A 19,161-nucleotide genomic window follows, 5' to 3' on the forward strand; every position below is an offset into this window, starting at 1 on the left:
AATGTTTTATAGAACGCAGATATTTCAATGTGGTTTGTTTCATTACATTCTGCATTAAATTACACATTGAGTGATATACAGCATGATGGTATTATTGGTAAAAACCATGATTTCCACAATATTGGTCACTGGTGGTGTCATCCCGTTCCCAAGGATGGCACCTGGGGCAACCTACCACACTGTCCCTTGCTAGCTATACCACTGCTCTTCAGGTTAGTTCAAAAATTGTGTTCTGGGCAGTAGAAAGGTATGCAGTATGAGATGTGGCATGCAGAATGTTCTCAGTGTAATATGAGTCCTGGGTGTATGTGTACATCTGTTCCCCTTATTTGATGGATGTGGTGAATGAGGGATCCATTACTTTAATAGAAAAGCCCCCCCCCCCATTTTTTCCCTGTGTGACATGGTGCTGGCTAGGATTGTGCACCTTCATCACCCTGACCTCTTTCACTTGTATGTCTGCAGATGATATGGATTGAAAGCGCAAGTATGGCTGACACCTGCCCATCTTTGTGCAAAGGAACCTGACCTTGGCAGAGAGGGCCAACCAAAGAACTGTCTTAGGATTTCCCCTCTCTGGTGACCAATCGGAGCAGTAGAACCTGGGGCCAGGAGTTGGTTCTTAGAAGGAGTTGGCTCATTTGAATTTTGGCAAATTTTCATTCAAACACAGAACAAAGGCTTTACTGTCCACTAGTGACTACCCCTCTGGCTCCTTCTGGAGGTGAATGAGGAAACTGCATCTGAATATCTTTTGTGGCAGTCCTCATGTCTAGCTAGTTGCCTCAGACTTGGTGTTCATTTTGCCTCTAATTCTGTTTGCATGTTTTGAGTGTCTTTTTTCATTTTTTTGCTTTTCTAGTCTGCCCAGAGCCAAGTGCTATCTCACTCATCGTCCCTGACAGCTTCTCAGGATTAGCACTACCCACAACAACTGTGGGTCCTAAGCAGTTGGGGTTGACTTCCCAGATCACATCTTTAGGAACTGGATTCTGTGTTGAGGGACACCTGATCTTTGGGGCTCTCAGAAGGTGGGGTGAGCAAGGGCACCCATTTTACCATGGTTTGGAGAGGGGGACAACTCCTTTCTGGTGAAAGTGAAACAATGCTGTTTGTGTGTGCGTGCGTGCGTGTGTGTGTGTGCCTGGGGTGCATGGGAGGGTCAGGTTGACAGGCTTTGTGCCTCGCCCTTTCCTTGAATATCTGTCCAGTGGACTGTAAGCTCAGACTGGACACCACAAGCAGAGTTTGATGTCACCGTTCAAATAAAAATTTCCTTTGGCAGTTACAAACCGACAATAACAGTTACAAATACATAAAAACACAACCATCTGCAAAGCAATTAAAATTGACTGGTAAAAACTAAAACCTTTGAAGACCAATAAACAGTAAAGAAAGTCTTCACCTAGTCCACCAGATTAAAATAAATCACCACATTCTTTCTAGGGACAGATGAAATGGTCAGGAAAATATCATGACTATGCTGTTACCTAGTTAACTACCTGGTTGCCTCTTTCCTTCTTTCCTTCCCCACTTTAACATCAAACACAAGTCTCTTGATGCCTTGCATTCTCTTTTCTTAAGCTACTGTGTGATGCGATAAATACAGATGCAGATACGATAAATACAAATAATGAATGTGGTGTTTTGTGATGGCGACAGAGTGGGATGTGCAGCCACTCAAGCCAAGATTCATACTGGACTTTGAGAGTTGTGTCCTTTTTAAAAATCACATCATCCTATATAAGTTAAATAGCTAGTGGATTCTTTGAAAATATGATTCTGGTTTGTTGGTTCTGCAGTGTATCTTCAACTATAATGAAGATGCTACGTTTTAAAATTCACTTTATGGATCATATGGATGGAATTTTTTGTAGCTTAATTTTCCAAAAGAGAGAAACTTTCTTGGGCCTGAAATGCATTAAACATTGTATCTTCCTTACCTGGTATCTTACTTGATGCACCGATATCTCAAGATTAGTCTGCAGTTCCTATCTTCCTGGCCCCAATAGAGCTGTTTCCTTGACTGGGACCCATACCAAAGTTTATGATCTGGTTGGTATAAGACACTTTTAAAACTACTGCCATCGTCCCCTGCATGTTTTCACTTCAAAGGGGTGTTCAAACATTTTGTGCTGCAGTACTGAAATAGCAAGATGTGTGGATACATCATGGTGTAAAAACATTTCTCATAGTATACTTGCAGTATTTTTATTTATTTATTTGAAACATTTGTATCCCACCTTACCCATGCCAAACCAAATGCATATTTTTCTGTTCTGCAAGGGATAATTCTCCAGCAAAGCAATTTCCTTTTGACAAGCTTTTAAAAATTATTCTCCTCTCCATATACACTCAGACCAATGACTTGTCTGGAAAGAACTGCAGCTGAATACAGCAGCTCCATTACAAATTCACACAGCTTAAGAGCTCATATTCAAGATGAGAACCTACTTTGAGGGGTCTTAGACTTCACTGGCATGCATATTTTGTATGTAACGTTGAAGCAAAACGAAGCAAAAGGGAGCATCTCAGGTGCAAACAATGAAAAAGCGGGGGGTTAATGTGCATAGCATAAGCAGGAAAATAACAAGAATCTCTCCACGCATCTGAAGAAGTTCACCTGCTACACAGAGACCTCCTATATTACAACATCAATTTCTTGTCTTTAAACAGTTCATTATTTTCCACATAGTATGTAACTGGGAGGAGAGTTCTTCTTTTCATGTATAAATGTGCCACATGAAATTGACATGTTATGTATCTGCTATGTTGGCAGAAGATGTTGGCCAGGTTGGTCACTTGTTCACCTGCCTGGGTACTGAACCTTCCGTATCAGTGGCAGCATCCAGTGCACTAACATAAGAACATGAGAACAGCCCCACTGGATCAGGCCACAAGCCCATCAAGTCCAGCTTCCTGTATCTCACAGCGGCCCACCAAATGCCCCAGGGAGCACACCAGATAACAAGAGACCTCATCCTGGTGCCCTCCCTTGCATCTGGCATTCTGACATAGCCCATTTGTAAAATCAGGAGGTTGCACATGCACATCATGGCTTATAACCCGTAATGGATTTTTCCACCAGAAACTTGTCCAATATCCTTTTAAAGGTGTCCAGGCCAGAAGCCATCACCACATCCTGTGGCAAGGAGTTCCACAGACCAACCACACGCTGAGTAAAGAAATATTTTCTTTTGTCTGTCCTAACCCTCCCAACACTCAATTTTAGTTGATGTCCCCTGGTTCTGGTGTTATGTGAGAGTGTAAAGAGCATCTCTCTATCCACTCTGTCCATCCCCTGCATAATTGCAAAACCACTGTTTTGGTCAGTGCAGGATTTGTCCCTACTGCCCCCAGAAACCCATCGCTAGCATTGGATGCTGCCAATAGGTATGACATAGAGATGGCTCCTAAGATATGCAAGAAGAGTTTGGAAAGAAAAACATTTTTTGATTATCCTGATATAGTATTATCAAATAATAATGACTGGTTTCTTGTAGCAGCTAAGTTTAGCTTACCTGCTTGAGTTTTCCCATTTGTGACAAACTGAATCTTCTTCTCTCCCTCTTTCTTTTCTAGATAGATACAACTCAAACCCAATTCCTCGACCCTAATGTTTATGTATGGGATGTACATAAAACCAAGAAGCTGATTAAAGTTGATGGAGTTGGTGCTCCCAAACGCAAGCCTCACTGTGTTGATTTTGCTGCTATCCGGCTCCAGATTTCTTTACTTCAGGAAATGCACATCACACACTTCCATTTTTCACTGATATGGCCTTGGATTCTCCCTCTGGGTAATGAGACATTTGTTAACCACACTGTCCTGTTTTACTATCAGTGTTTTGTCAGTGAACTAAACAGAGTTAATATAACTCCTGTTGTTGCTTTATGGCAACCAAAGGTTGAGAATGAAGGGCTTCCTCTTTCTTTAGCCCAACATGGAGGATGGGAGAACCCACAGATTGTGCAGGCCTTTGTTGCGTATGCTAGGCTCTGCTTTAAAAAACTTGGCCAGCACATCAAATTTTGGATCACAATGAATGAACCTGAGGTGGAGAAGTTGACACGCAAAGCAGTGCGCAATCTACTGATGGCTCATGCTGAAGGATGGCATTTGTATGATAAAAAGTTCAGGAAAACTCAGAAAGGTAAAATATCAATTGCCTTCCATGCTGACTGGGTTGAGCCAGCCTTCCCCTTTTTAAAAAATGATGAAAATGCCGCTGCACGAGTTTTGGAATTTGACATTGGCAGGCTTGCTGAGCCTATATTTGGAAAGAGTGACTATCCAGATGTGACGAGACAGCAGCTTCACCAAAGAAGCACTTTAGTTTCACATGATCTCCAATTGCCTTATTTCTCAGAGCAGGAAAAGAAGCAAATACGTGGTACGTTTGACTTTTTTGCCTTAAGTCACTACACTACTGTGCTTGTGAATTCAGAAAATGACAACCCAAAGGCATACGATTACCACCTCCAAGTCCAAAGGCTAAATGATATCACCTGGCTGAGATCACCCAGAAGAACTCCAGTCGTGCCTTGGGGCTTGCGCAAGATCCTCAATTGGGTTAAGAATAAATATGGCGATGCACCAATTTACATCATAGCCAGCGGAATTGATGATGACCCAAATGCAGTTGAAGACAAGTTGAGAATATACTACCTAGAGAATTATATCAATGAAGCTTTAAAAGGTAAGGGTTCATTGTGAAGGTCTATGTACCTCAACATCCAGCTTGCTTAAAATGGGTCTTCTGGAAGGATGTGCATGATCTATCATAATAATTGTGGTTTTCAAGCAGTGAATTAATTGGAGATCCAGTTTTCACAAAGGCAGCAGTGGGAACAACTGCTTCCTCTCTGGGATAGACTAATTCATTTTGACACTTTAGGCAAAATATCAAAATGGAGCACACTTACAGTACATGTTCTTACCTACAGTCTCCAGGTCTAGTGTCCTCTCCTTGCGCATGATGCCTGGCACCATCAGTTATTGAGTCCTGACAGTACCTCCTTTAATTCCATCATCCTTCCTCTGCAATAGCTTCCCTCTGCTGTTGTTGCTCCCTCCTTGATTTCTCAGCCTTCATTCCTGGCAGGATGTTGATTCTGCTTGTTGCCACTCGGATTCCCTAGACTAGCATCAATACCCTCTGTTCTTTTATCACCTCTTGCTGTTCAGAGGCAATCGAAGGCACCCAATGTCCTGTCATCTTCAGTTGCTATGACACCAGTGCTCTCTGCAGTCCGCTGCCCTAGATACCCACTAGCGTACACTTTAATTTTTAATTCATATTGTGTTACGTTTGTTTAATTATTTTTGTTTCATTATTTGTATTTGGTTTTTTTAGCATTAAAAAATGCATATTTGTAAAAAGAAGCTCCCAAGTGGAGCTTCATTGTGCAGCTACCTTCTTGATTTTTTTACCAAGACATTTAAAAATTACTTTTGACCTGTCATTCTAATTGCTTATTTAGCTTTTGGTGGTTCACAATGCAGCTGATGAGAAAAATAGTTGAAGCTGAAGAAGCCATTACAATGGCAAGTCAAAAGGAGTAAAATGTCTAGCTCAGTTTCTGCTGCCAGTGTGGGCATTTTTCAGGTACCCATTGCCATCTACTCTTAAGACTTCAAAGGGCTTTCAGTGGTATTACAGCAGCAGCAAAAAAAAAAAGAAAGAAAGATAAAAAAAAGTCCAGCATGGTTGCATGCAATGACATGACCATCGTACAGGACAACTGTGTCCTAATCAAATGCATCTTTGTAATGGACATTTGCATCCATTTTTTTTTGTCCCAGACATTTGTGTCCCAATATATGTATATATTAGATGTACTTTTTTTATTTTTAAAATGCAAAGGTAGAGTTAGGAATAGGGCTAGCATAAGAGGCTTAGAAAATATACCATGGGGTTTGTTGCCTGGGTATAGTTCATTGTCCAGTTATAGGGGGATGCATCTGACTGAGGTAAAAACTAAAACAAAAAAATCCTAGACACAAATGTCTGGGGATACTAATCACTAGGGCACATTTGATCAGGACACAATTATCCAGGACACATATAACATAATATTGGTTGCATGTATACACTTCATCCAACAGAATCCGGTAGCTAGTAGTGTCAGAGGGTCGCCTTTATGTTCCCTATAATGCAATCTTTTGCTCAGTAGAACATTCCACTGAGTTCAGCGGGGCTTTGTCCCAGGTTAGTGTGCATAGGATTGCAGTGAGGTATAGGACTGATGTTAAAGGGAACATGTCTATAACTCATTTTGTTTTTCTTTCTCTCTCTCTCATTTGTGTGTGTCCCATTTTGCAGCCTATGCCTTGGATAATATCAACCTCCGTGGCTATTTTGTCTATTCCTTCACTGACAGGAGTGAATCACGATCATATGGCTTTTATCGTTATGTTGCAAACCAGTATGAGCCAAAGCCCTCCATGCTGCATTACAGGCAGATAATTGACAACAACACTTTCCCTGGCCCAGAAGCTTCTGACCCGCTTTGCCCTGAAGAGCTGGTGCTGTGTCCTGAATGTGGCACTCGCCAGCCCCGAAGATCTTTGCTTGCATTTATAGCTTTCATATTATTCTCTTTTGTTGTTACTGTATTTCTGATTGCAAACAACTCCAGGAGGATTAATCGAAGGTCTAAGTAGTTCTTTGCCTGCTGTCCTTTCACTTGCGTTTCTTCAGCCAGTTGGGACGGATTATAGACCACACTTCAATTACCCTTGCACTATGGAACTATTTATGCTGCCTAATGCTGCAAGCACTGAAGATGAAAATGTGTATTGAGCTTGTACAGTTCCTCTGTGCTTGTGCTTTTGGTTTGAGGAGCTCTTGTCTTGCTGGCAGTGTCAAACACCTTAGTCCCACTCCCAGATAATTGCACTCAACCACCATAGGAGAGCTGTTGGCAGAAGAATACTTCTGTGTGCTCAGCTGCTGCAGATTGTGCTCAGCTGTGCTCAGATTGTGCACCAAAATCTGTATGAAGATACTAGTCTTGGCCTCATTGGAGGCATCTTTTGGTAGAAATGGGGAGTTGGATCTGCTTTACTCATGTGACTAGAGCCAAAATACTGGTATCTGTCACTCCTCAGAAACCCGTCTTCTTTTATCAGAAGTATTAAAACTAGTCCAGTTCTCTGATGAGAACACAAAGTTATTCACTCACTGTGTTTTTAGCTCTAGCCCATTGTTGGGGCTGGTGTGTTTGTTTTATAGTCGGGGGCCCAATCCTATCCAAGTTTCTAGCACTGATACAGCTGTGCCAACGGGGCATGAGCTACATGCTGTGGTGTGTGGGGGGGCAGTCACAGAGGCTCTTTAAGGTAAATGACTGTTTGTTCTCTTCCTTGGGGCTGCATTGTGGCTGCATCAGTGCTGGAAAGTTGGATAGGATTGGGCCCCCAGCAGCTGTGGGAGGGTCCAATTCCATTTGGAACCATGGCATGGGGACTTTCCACCCCGCCGTTACTTAATCCAGTTTGGGGCCCCTACAGCAGCTTTTTGTCCTGAGAGAAGAGTGGCCATTGAATGTAACATGCCTTTAGAGACATGCTTTTTTTGGTATAAACTTAGATTATGCAAAAAGCTCAGGATTACATGAAGTTTTGTCCACTCTGGGATTCTCCAGCTCTGGTTTATACCAACAATTAAATCAGTGATTTTTAAAATACATTTTCACACTATAAGCGTAACATTAGAACGATACCCTTATTCCGAACTGAAAAGAATCAAAACAATTTTGGCCCTATGGGCAATGCGTGATAGAAGATTTTCCGACCTGCTACTGTAAAAGGCCCAGTGAGGGTACAAAGATTGCACTTCTGTTGCCTGTGATGGCGCTGCTATCAGAAATGGCTAGTGGCTCTCCATGCATATCAGAACTGTCCAGGCACTGCAATGGAGTCACTCATTGGCCTTCTGGTTTCTTCCTCCCTCCCCCATCATATCATGCAGTGCAAACTCTGTTGGCGTGGCTGCATGCTATGGAGTAGCAGGGATTAGGATTGGGCTGTAAAAATATGAAGATGAATTTTGGAGGCAGGCAGCACTCAATTCGAGGCTATGCTGCTTATAGCTTCACATTATTTCATGATCAAGCTGTCTCTGATTAAAACTGTGTTTTCCAATAGAAACAGTGGGTTTGCCAGCCGAATTGTTGCTAAAATGAGATTTTGTCTTTCTGCTCTTTCTGTTTTGGTGATCTGAGGTTGAGTTGTTTGTGTAAATTGACACCACAGTGCTATGTTCCTTCTTTTATCTGCATGATGTTAATGCTGTGTAAATAGATTGTGACCTGACTCCATTTTACCTGAAAGGATTATATTTTTGTAGGAAAGTAGTAAGAGCAGCTTCTGGGATAAGTGGAGCTGGGCTCACACATAAACTGGTAAATTTTAAAAGATTGTCAATTTTAATCAGTGAGGAAAGGACAGTGTGAAGTTTATTGAATGGACAATTCTATTAAAGTAAGTAAAATAGTAAGCAACAAACAACTTTACAGCAAGCAAAAGTGTATTTTCTGGAGAGGTCCAAATAACTGATAGCATATACAAATACAAATATTCTATTTTTCCCCCAGTAACCTTTGATACAACCTTAGATCTTTTTCTTCTAACACTCATTAATCTTATGGGTAGCCCAATCCTGAGCTTCCCAGCGCCCACTGAAGCAGCAGTGCCAAAGCAGCTACCACTGTATCCACTGGGTCAGGGGTGCCCAAACCCCATCCTGGGGGCCACTTGTGGCCCTCAGGGATTCCCAATTTACAGGGAGCCTCCAGTCTCCAATGAGCCTCCAGCCGTCTGGAGACTTGTGGAGCCCTTGCTATCCCAATGCAACTTCTCTCAGTGGGAGGGCGACTGTTTGCCCTCTCACGTGGGCTGTGGGATGAGGGTTCCTCCACTGCTTGCTGTTTCATGTCTGTGATGCAGCAGTGGTAGCAAAGGAAAGGCTGGCCTTGCTTTGTGCAAGGCTTTTTAGAGGCCTTGAGCTACCACAAGACCGTCATTCATTGATATAAGTTCCATCTCTAATATGTAAATTTATGTAAATTTATACAAATTTGAAATGTAGATTAATTCTTTTTCCCCCCAGACCCTAACACACAGGGAGATGATGTGGCTGTCCTGCCAAAAAGTTTGGACACCCCTGCACTAGGCACTACAAAGCAGCTGGAGGTCTCCTCAGGGGAAGGGAACTTTCGCTTTCTGGCCAAACACAGAGTTCAGGATACGGCAGAACAGAGCTCCACCTCTCCCAGTTCTGACATGGAAGCCCCGACATGGAGACTTTTGAATCTGTGGTGCAGGCTTGGGAAGTCCCATTGCAGGGCTTAGGACTTTCTCTGGGGGAAGTGGATGAAAGACCCTTTCGCCTGAGGAGAATTCTGGCTGCCTTGGTGGTGCCACTGGATGCAGTGGTGCCGCCGGCTTTAGGATGGGGCTGCCCAACACTAGGGAGTAGGCCCCATGGAATACAGTGGGATTGCTTGCAGGATAAATGAGCATAGGACATGCAAGTGTGCATAACCCTTTCTCCATCTCACAAATACCTTGTGCATTTTCACCATGTCTTTCTCCCTGCCTCCCTTTTTTTGTGTCATGTCTCCTGTGCAACTTTTGTAACATTTTAATGGAACTTGAACAAAAATTTCAGGTGGATTTTGCTATGAAAATATAGTTGTGTTCGGTTCTGCAGAGATGTCATTTCAAGGTTTTTATCTGTATACAGGCTTTAAAGGCTAAGCGTGTGGACTAATTACGAATATTTTGAAATAATGGTAATCTTTAACTGTATAAGAATGCAATCATATCCTGCGCTAGAAAAGGCAAGCCAAGAGGCTTACGCTGTATCCAGCGCAGGATAGGTACCCAAAGTGGCTCAGCCCCTTACCTTCGTGTAAGGCACCCTGGCTCCTGGCACTAGTCTGAGGAGAGCAGAGCGGCTTGAAGCCGCTCCAAACTTCCCGGGAACGGGGCTTGGGATCCTGCATAACTACCAGGTCCCAGCCCCACCTCCTACTCCCCACCCACCTGCCCCGGGGCTGCTCACTACCCGCCTTCCCCGCCCCGAAACGCCTCCTCCCTGCGTCCTTCCTGCCCACTCCAGAGTCTTGCATCGGCCGAGCTTGGTCGACACAAGACCCACTGCCTCCGTTGGCGCAGAGCATTGTGTCAGCCTCTGGATTGTGCCCGAAGTTTCTTTGAAATATGCATAAAAAGTGTGTGAAATAGGCTTTTCTTTGCAAATATGTTTTCCAATAAAGTGTACATATATGTAGAAAAGAATTAATATATTTACAAACTAAGGACTATATTTTAATACTTACCCAGACACTGAGCAAATCCATATGCACACATCTGTATACTCATCTGATGGTTACAATAATTAAAATAAGTTTGCTACCTATAGATTAGCTACCTACCGAGGTAGGTTACCTACCTATCACATTTTTGGAGAATAAATTTAATTGTTGCATTTTTGTTTCTTTGTTTACCGAGTCTCCATATGGCGGCATGTTGAAGTTAGACAAATTTTCCATGCATATTCAGAATGTTAATTGGGTCTTGCAATACAATTGCAATGAATTGGCATTTACCTGAAATCTGGATGCACAGGTTGAGTCTTAGTATCCATGAGGGTTTTGTTCCCAGCATCCAAACTGCCTGTCACCTTGTTGCAAGCCCCCCTTTCAAAGTCAACTTAGGCTGATTTCAGCACTTAAGGTAATGTTTGGAAACCACAATCTGGTTAGCTAAAGTCTCTCTGCTAGTTTCAAATGAAAAACATGAACAGCCCTGCGTTGAGGCTTATTGCAATGTTAATATAGGTAAAATTCCCCATTAATTGCAACTAACATATTCTCTCTCCCTCGCTCCTGCCCTCCCATCCACATTTATTTGTAAATTTGCACTTTTCTGTGAAGAATACTCTCATAAAAATTACTGGATATATGTGCAAAAGGTATTATTTTTAATGGCACTGTATGGTACAATAAATGCTGATGTATAAATTATATGTAATTTATATTTCAACAATAACAAATCTACATGCAATGTAACAAGAATGTATATTATGTGTTTTTATTGTCCTCCCAAATGTACATGATTGCTTATTAACCCATTTTTGCCCAGCCCACAGATATACACATTTGATCCCTGTTGTGTATACGCAATGTTGGGCAGAAATGGCTTAAAAAAGAAAACTGCAAATCTAATAAGTCTGCACAACTTTCAAAATGTATAAGTAAAAGTGTATTTTTATCCAGAATGCTTTTGGTGAAAGTTGGTGGTTCTTATGGAATATGCCAATAGAGAATATATCTGCAAAGTGCATCAATGATATGTTGTGTTAAATTCCTAATTTTATAAGTTGAACCAAAATTACTGTGCTTTTAAAATGGCCTATTTTTCAGAGTTCTGTTTTCTCTCTGTTTTTGGCATTCTGTTTATCTTCTCTGATTTACTCATCTTGCTTTTTTAAGTTATAACCCAACCTATCCTTTAATGTCAAGGAGGATCAATAGGAACCATTTTTAACCAGGCTAAAGTAATAATTGACAACGTGGAAATTGTCTCTACAGGTAGAGTTGTAGAAAGCCAACTGTGGAAAAATTGGTCTTTAAGTTGGTGTTGGCTGGGAGCCAGTAAACATGGACCAATCAAAGGGAGCCATTGGGGGGGACGCCAGTCATTGAGCTTGCATGTGACATAGGGCTCCTATTGCAGCATCCCACCCACCTAGACACATGCTAGTTCCACAGTTGCTGGCACCTGCTGCACTGTGGCCTGAGCCACTTGTGTAGCTATCATTGTGCTGCCTTCCTGTCCTTCCCAACTGCCTACCTCATACATCATGGCAGCAGTAAAACAGGAGGGTTGTGACGATAGTGGTGTGAGTCTGGAGCCCGAGGAGTTAGAGTATGAGGATGATGCAGGACTGCAGCTCAAGTGGCAGGGAGCTCCCTCCTGCAGGGTCCTACCTGGGGACCCTGGGGTTAGAAAGGATCCCTCTCTTTTAAATGAGAAACAACAACTGTGATCAAGTGATAGTGATCTGTTATAGGGTAGCATCTGAAAGTGAAACACACTTATGGCTTTGCCAGTCATCTTATTTGATCGAGGCAAGTTGTATGCAGACTGCAGAACAGAGTAGCAGGTATCAGTGAGGTCTGGCTGCACAACCGATATCATTGCCTGCCATGGAGTGTTACCAAAAGGGCTGTTTTGTTTAGGGGGAATTATTACACTACTCTTTTTGGAACCTCAGGATCGCAGGCTGAATTACAAGACGGCGTAATGCAGAGAAATTCCCTTTAGCTTAATAGGAGTCTGGGAGAAAGGTAACTTTTAATAAAAGATTATAGTTTTATTACAAAAGCACAAAGGTAAACATAATGCACATGGAAAAATGGTAAGTAAATGTGTCTTGGTTCTAGGGCTTGAATCCAGTGTACCTAGCTTTCATGGTGGTTGCATGTGGAGAGTATTTGGTGCATCCAAGGAAATTAGAAAAAGGGAAGGTTGTAGGGAAGGATTTTAGGGGTCCCTGGTTTGCCAAACCCAGTTGCTGACTAAAGATGGGGAGAGAAGGGGAGAAAAAGGGGGTTGAAAGAAGGGAAAGAGTTCCAGACGCGAGATAGTTACCTGTCTTGTAGAGCAATTGGATGGGGGGGGGGAGAGTCCGGGGAAGAGGACCCTCTGACACAACACAGATGTGTTGGTCCTTGGGGGGGAGCAGAGAGAGAGCATGTGGGGCATCCCTCTCTTAAAAAGGGTTTTTGCGATAGAGCTGACCTGGATGTGCTTGCTTACTACCACACAGTGGGGTACTTGGAATATATAAAACATTGAAAGGATTATCAGCAAAATTCAATAGAATCAATTGACTGTCTTCCTAGCTGGGGGAACTTACACAATACAGTAAATACAGTAACCCAGGAAGGCAGTTCAAATTTGCATAGTGTACTTAAACAGTGATTGAGTTAAAACAATACAATGAATAGGAGACACTCAAACAATGATTTACTATGCCAGACTTCTTCCTATAATGTGTTTTCATAAACAGTGATTGGATTAGGAGACATTTTTGCGTACAGTTCTTAAAACAATACAATGAATACAGTGACCACAGGAAAGTGGAGGCTGTGTAATCCATGAGCTTGTGGCTTGGCCAGAGTTTTTTTTGAAAAGTGTGCTGGGAGAAGTGTGGCCTGCATGATGTTTTAGTAACATAACCAGATATCACAACTAAGGAGAAAGGGGATTTTCACGTAACAGGAGTTTGCAGTGTGGAGAGTCTGTCTAGAACGTTAGCAACCCCACAAGGGAACAGCTGGCTTTACACTGGTCAATGCTGCCGGGCAGAACATGGGGCTTCTGTAGTGATCTGCACAGTTGGACATGTGGAGGGTCCTGTGTTTTCTTTCCCTGGAATGAATTATCATGACAAGAATGATCAACTTCATTATCATCATCGCCATCATCATCACTACCAGGAATGATTACTTCTCTAGTCTGAAAGCAAATGGTAGAATCTGAAAAATATGACTTCTTGAACCCCAAAGATGTTTTGTTCCTAATGAAGTTCTTTTCTTCCCTGTCTTTTATTGAAATAGCATAAAGCTACATTAGATAGTAAGAAACTCATTAGTGATGGTTTACACAATCTTGTTTTCACAATAACAATAATGAAAAATAACTTTAATAACAAAATTATTTACTTGTTTTCAGTAATGAAGTTCTAATTGAAGTTCTAATGTACCCACTGTGGGTGGTAATGGAAAATCGTATTTGTCCTTAAAGCCCTTTGGAGCCTTAAAACTGAAGATATCCCTGTCATTCAGAGCTGATTCATAGATTGTGGAGTGATAATATAGCACATGAGTCACCTGTGTGTCTGCTTTCCCCTCTTCTCTGTATCATGCACAGCAGAGACTTGGGGTGGAAACTGTGAACTGTAGAGGACCAAAGAAACTCACTGTAGGTAAGACATGTGGGTCACTAATCACCAGAACAAAAACTGTAATGTATTGACCACTACAAGGATCTGTACAGTACAAGTAGAGGAGTTTGAAAATGGTGTTGTTTATTTTACTCAGAAGTAAGCCCGCTGTGTTCAGTAAGACTTAATGCCCAATCCTATTGAAATTTCCAGTGCTGATGTAGCTGTGCTGGTGGGTTGTGCACTGAATCCTGCAGTGGGGAGGCAGTCACAGAGGCCAGTTCATTCGTTCGCTTACCTTGGGCTGCATTGAGGCTGCATTATCCCTGGAAAGCTGGATGAGACTAGACTCTTAGGATATAATCCTATGTTACTCACAGGAAACAAACACCTCTAAGCATAAGTATGGAAAGAACTTTCCAGATGTAAAAATCTGTTTTCATTATGATTTGGGGTCTTGCTATTGTGAAAATCATTTTTTATGCTGAAATGAGAGAAATCTATATTCAGACAAATGCTTTTTTTTTTTAAAGATTACCTTAATTTTTGGCATTTTGGAAATTATATACTCAACAAGTTGGATTTGACTCACTGGTGGGCATGTATTAAGGTTATTTCACAAGTTATAAATTTGTTTTTTAAAAAATTATTAAACAAAATATGAAATCGAGATATGTAATTTTCATGTCACACAGAAGCAGCAGCAAAAGCAGCAGACATTAGAGAGATTAGTCTCTCTAATGCAATCTTTTCCCCCACCAATGAGTAAGCTATGAACTTCTTCTTGGTAGAATCCCATAGATGGAATAGCATCATGATTGGCTAAAAGGAAAATATCCTGAACTATTCTTAATGTAACTAGTGGGTGAATTGGACTCTGAATGTCAGCACAGCACAAACTCCTTTACCCAGTGTGGCCTTTAAGGTTGTCTTAAATTTTCCTATGAATGAATAATTAGGATTAATAAGTAACAATTTGTCTGAAATGTCAAGAGAATTGTTAGGTTAAGAATGAAGAACTATCTATGGTCACTCCTTCAAAAAGAGTTCTCTTCAAAAACTCTTTAGTGCCTGCATGTTTTTGTTATCAGAAATAATCATTCTTATTCAACAAAGGTAAAGAATAAAATATTCATATAATGTGACTTCTCATTTGTTGCAGGCATCTCTCTGTAGCCCTTCAGTGTATCAGTTACACCTTTTCATCCTAACATAAGTTGGTGGTTAATGTGTTAATCAGTAACATTTCTGCAGGGTATGTGACCTGACATTACCTTTCTTGCTTTAAAAACAGAAAGCTAAGGTGGAGATTGCTTGACCCACATGGCATTCATGCACTTGATGTCCTAAATTGCTGAAAAAGACAGTATTGTAAAAGTGCTCTCAAATGCTGTAAGATTCGAAAGTACAGGGGAATCGCCTCTTGGTGCGGGTTAGGTTCTAAAGTCAGCATGTAAGGTGAAAATTGCAAATAGCAAAAATTACCCTTGAAAATCTTGCTAGCCTACAATAATGATAATGGTAATATGATGGCTATGACATTGGTAAATGACAATAAGTTATAGCGATGGTGGTTAGTACAGATTCATGTCTCCCATCTCATGTTTTACACCAGAGCATACGCTCATTGTATTCATGTATACTCTGGAACACACACTTTTTGTTTGGCTGAGCACATATAGTTGAATTCATGTATGTTATAGTTGAATTCATGTAAGTTAAATGTGCATATAATGCAACTCCTCTGTAAAACATTTTGGACTGGTTCTGCTGATACTTCATAGTCCCAAACCAGCCCCATGTGCTTACAGAAGTGTATGCTTATGCTGTGTGTATGTCCTGACCCCTCTCCTCTCTCCTTTGTTACTTACTCTAACTGCTTGGTGGGGTGGTTTGTCCAAACCAGCCTTTTCCTGCACAATTATAGAAAGTAACTGGGAAGGTGGGGGGAGGGGGGAAGCTAGGACATGTGTACAGTATAAGTACCCATGCCCATAAATGCATGGGTCTAGGGACAAAATAACATGTGAACCTTATATATACACATATGTCTTGGGTGTAGACCAGCATTTAATGCTGGTCTAATTTACTGGTCTTCAACTGATGGGATATAGCCCAATTTTACACCAGTGGCACTCTTAACTTTTCTTATCCTTTTCGTTTTTGTTCCTTTGAAGAAAAGAAAATGGGTCTGTATGAAAGACGGAGAAATAAGGAGAGGGAGGAACAGAATAAGAGGCGTGACCATCTGAAATAACTGGTTCCCTGTTGCAAATTCCCTGTTGTAAATGTTGTCAACTAGGGAGCTCACTAAAATGCTTTTATTTTTTTTCAAGGCATCATTCCAAGAGAATTAGCATCTTTTGGCAGTTCCAAAAAATGTTTAGACTTGGGCTTTTGTGAGCTTCGATCATGGTTGCAGAGCAGTTGTAGAGAATGTTTCTTTCCATACATCTTTTTTTTTTTTTTTTTAAACCTTGCTGGAAATACAGTATTGTTAAGGTGCTCTCAACTTACATAAGCTGTTTGAAAGGGAGATAGGTGTAACATCCTAAAAGTTCATTTAGGATGTTACACTTAAGCCATTTAGGATGTTTTTAGGATGTTACACCTATTTACTTTTAGGACGTTATACCTAAGCCATTAAGAAGTGTGAGTGTAGCAGATGGAAATGTTATAGCTTGACTTGAATTATTTGGAAAATCCATGGTGAGGGCAGAAGCTTGGCCTAGTGTTTGATGCAATGAGCTTTTCCAGGCATAGAATGATCAATGTATCCTTTGCAATCCATTCACTCTGAAAGTTTCCCATTTCTTTCCACAGAGGAAAGGAATGAAACTGTCTCACCATGAAGCTGTGCATGCATTCATAAGAACATAAGAACAGCCACACTGGATCAGGCCATAGGCCCATCTAGTCCAGCTTCCTATATCTCACAGTGGCCCACCAAATGCCCCAGGGAGCACACCAGATAACAAGAGACCTCATCCTGGTGCCCTCCCTTGCATCTGGCATTCGTTTGCATATAGCACAGAAATATCTACCTTCGTATCTGCACAGACAGATCAGGACTCGTGCGCCTGGCACCTATTAGTGATGGCAGAAAATAATATCACAGGCCAGTCCACATAACCATCTCTATGTACAGTAGCTTTCATTCAGTTTGTTCAGGGGTGATCGTGTGGTTGCCATGACATACAGAGGAACTGAAATGGTTAGAGTTAGAAGTAACCTTCAGAGGTTATCCTTTGGGCAGGGACTCCCTGCTCAGTGCCAGCAGCTACTACAGCATCTCTGACAAGTGACCATCCAGCCTCAGCTTGAAAAGCTCCAGCACAGAATCAAGATGAGCTTTCTTTGGACATGTTTCATCCCCGGGGAAAGTTTTCTTCAGTTTCCTGTCTGTGGTTAAGGGAGGTCTAGAATCTGATGTGAGTTGTACTCTTTGATTAGACGTGTTGCCGTACCAGCTGCAAAACAGGATATCTCAGCACATGGTTTGCCAGTGTTTTTGGCCTGTCATTTCAGGACATTTCTTATGAGACTGGCTGAGAAGGTAAGAGGCCAAGTTTGGTGTGGCTAAACAACACTGAATATTAATTCCAGGCACCCGTTTACAGTCTTATTTTCTATGATGATAGGTGCTAGCTTAATGTTTCACTGGGGATGTGTGGCTGAAATGGTCATTCTGGCAGTGGTACACACATTGTACACACAAAGCATAGCAGCCATAGCTTTTGACTGCTGCCGCTGTTGTTTCTTGTGCTGCTTTCTCTGCAGCCTCACCCATTGAGTGTCTCTAATAAAACTGGGCAGCATTTGGTTATTAAAGCGTGAAGGAATTTCTGCATCATTTTCTGGATAAGTAGCTAGGAGCTTTGCAGTCTCAATAATTTTACATAAGAAGCATGTATAAATGATGTGTTCCACACTCCATGAGCTGAGAGAAATGCTGCCTTAGGAGGAATTAATATACCGCAGTAATTTTGTTCTGCCACGGTTTTTTCCTTGAAGACTCTGAGGAGCTGCTGCCATGATACGGGCCATTATTTTCGAACTGCTTGTGCCATTGTACTCTGGTTCCTGGCAGGCTAGAGTTCCTTATACTGCACTCCAGACTGCAGTAAAGGGATTTCCATAACCATGCATTTAAAGCTCAGCGTTTTCCCCTGGAATAGACTTGTCCCAGTTTTGCTTCTGTCTTCCAGCATTCAGCAAGTGTAAAAGATGCAGGCATGAAATTCCTTTTCTGGTGGTGGTTTCATTGAGTCCGGAATCAAAAGAGTTGCAGTTATTTTAGGCTGCATTGTCTAGTCTGGTTGATGACTGGGGAAGGAGTAGGATACCCTGAGTTTACGAATCCCTCGTCACTGTCACACTGGCCTTTTGGTAGCCCTTGCACTCTGCCCAATCTAGATTACTCTGCAGAAGAAAATGGCAAGGTGATTGGACAATACACCATCCCCAGTGCCTTGCAAGTGGTATTGTACCTACTTTCCGACAGGGAGGATTAAAAAAAAAAATGACCCGCAGTCCGTGGCCAGCTGCAGAGAAAGAAGCTCAGTAATGCACTCTGCATTTTGTTAAAACTATTCTTGTTTGTCTTTTATCATTTCTAAGAGTTCCTGGGAATTTTGCAATGCATGTGTGTGTTGATGGATGCATGGCTGACTGCAACTGGGTAGAGGAGGAAGTGTGGAATGAAATATATATAGATTTATATTGGAATTATGAACATAAAATGATATGTAACAAAGGGCACTGGTGCACACACATCCCAGCTGTACCTGGAAGCCATTGGTGGGGAAGGTGTAATGAACTGATACTACTGACAAGATCTAATGCTCTGCAGAGCTGCAGCAGAGTCCTACATAGAGGCTATGGGTTTTGTAAGTAGATGTAGGACAATCTACAATCTAGATTTAGCCTGCTGAGTGGTATAAAAAGTCTGTATTGTTTTCAATAATGTACTTAATATTTGGTATAAATTGACAATGTAGACTCTAAAGCAGGGGTGTCCAAACATTTTGGTGGGAGGGCCACATCATCTCTCTGACACTGAGTCGGGGGCCAGGAAAAAAATGAATTAATTTACATTTAAAATTTGAATAAATTTACATAAATGAATTTATTAGAGATGGAACTTATATGACTGAATGAAGGTCTTACAGTAGCTCAAGGCCTATAAAAGGCCTTGC

General features: G+C 41.6%; 1 protein-coding gene across 1 annotated transcript in view; it reads left to right on the forward strand.

The window, feature by feature from the left end:
* The window catches only part of KL (klotho), a 28,879-nt gene extending 22,213 nt beyond the window's left edge, over positions 1-6,666 (forward strand). The window contains exons 4-5 of the mRNA XM_066621252.1: positions 3,583-4,699; positions 6,326-6,666. Coding sequence (XP_066477349.1) covers positions 3,583-4,699; positions 6,326-6,666 — 1,458 coding nt within the window. The remainder of the gene's footprint in view (positions 1-3,582; positions 4,700-6,325) is intronic.
* The last annotated feature ends 12,495 nt before the right edge of the window (positions 6,667-19,161 follow it).

The sequence above is a fragment of the Tiliqua scincoides genome, chromosome 3 (genome assembly GCF_035046505.1).
Source record: "Tiliqua scincoides isolate rTilSci1 chromosome 3, rTilSci1.hap2, whole genome shotgun sequence".
Lineage (NCBI taxonomy): Eukaryota > Metazoa > Chordata > Lepidosauria > Squamata > Scincidae > Tiliqua > Tiliqua scincoides.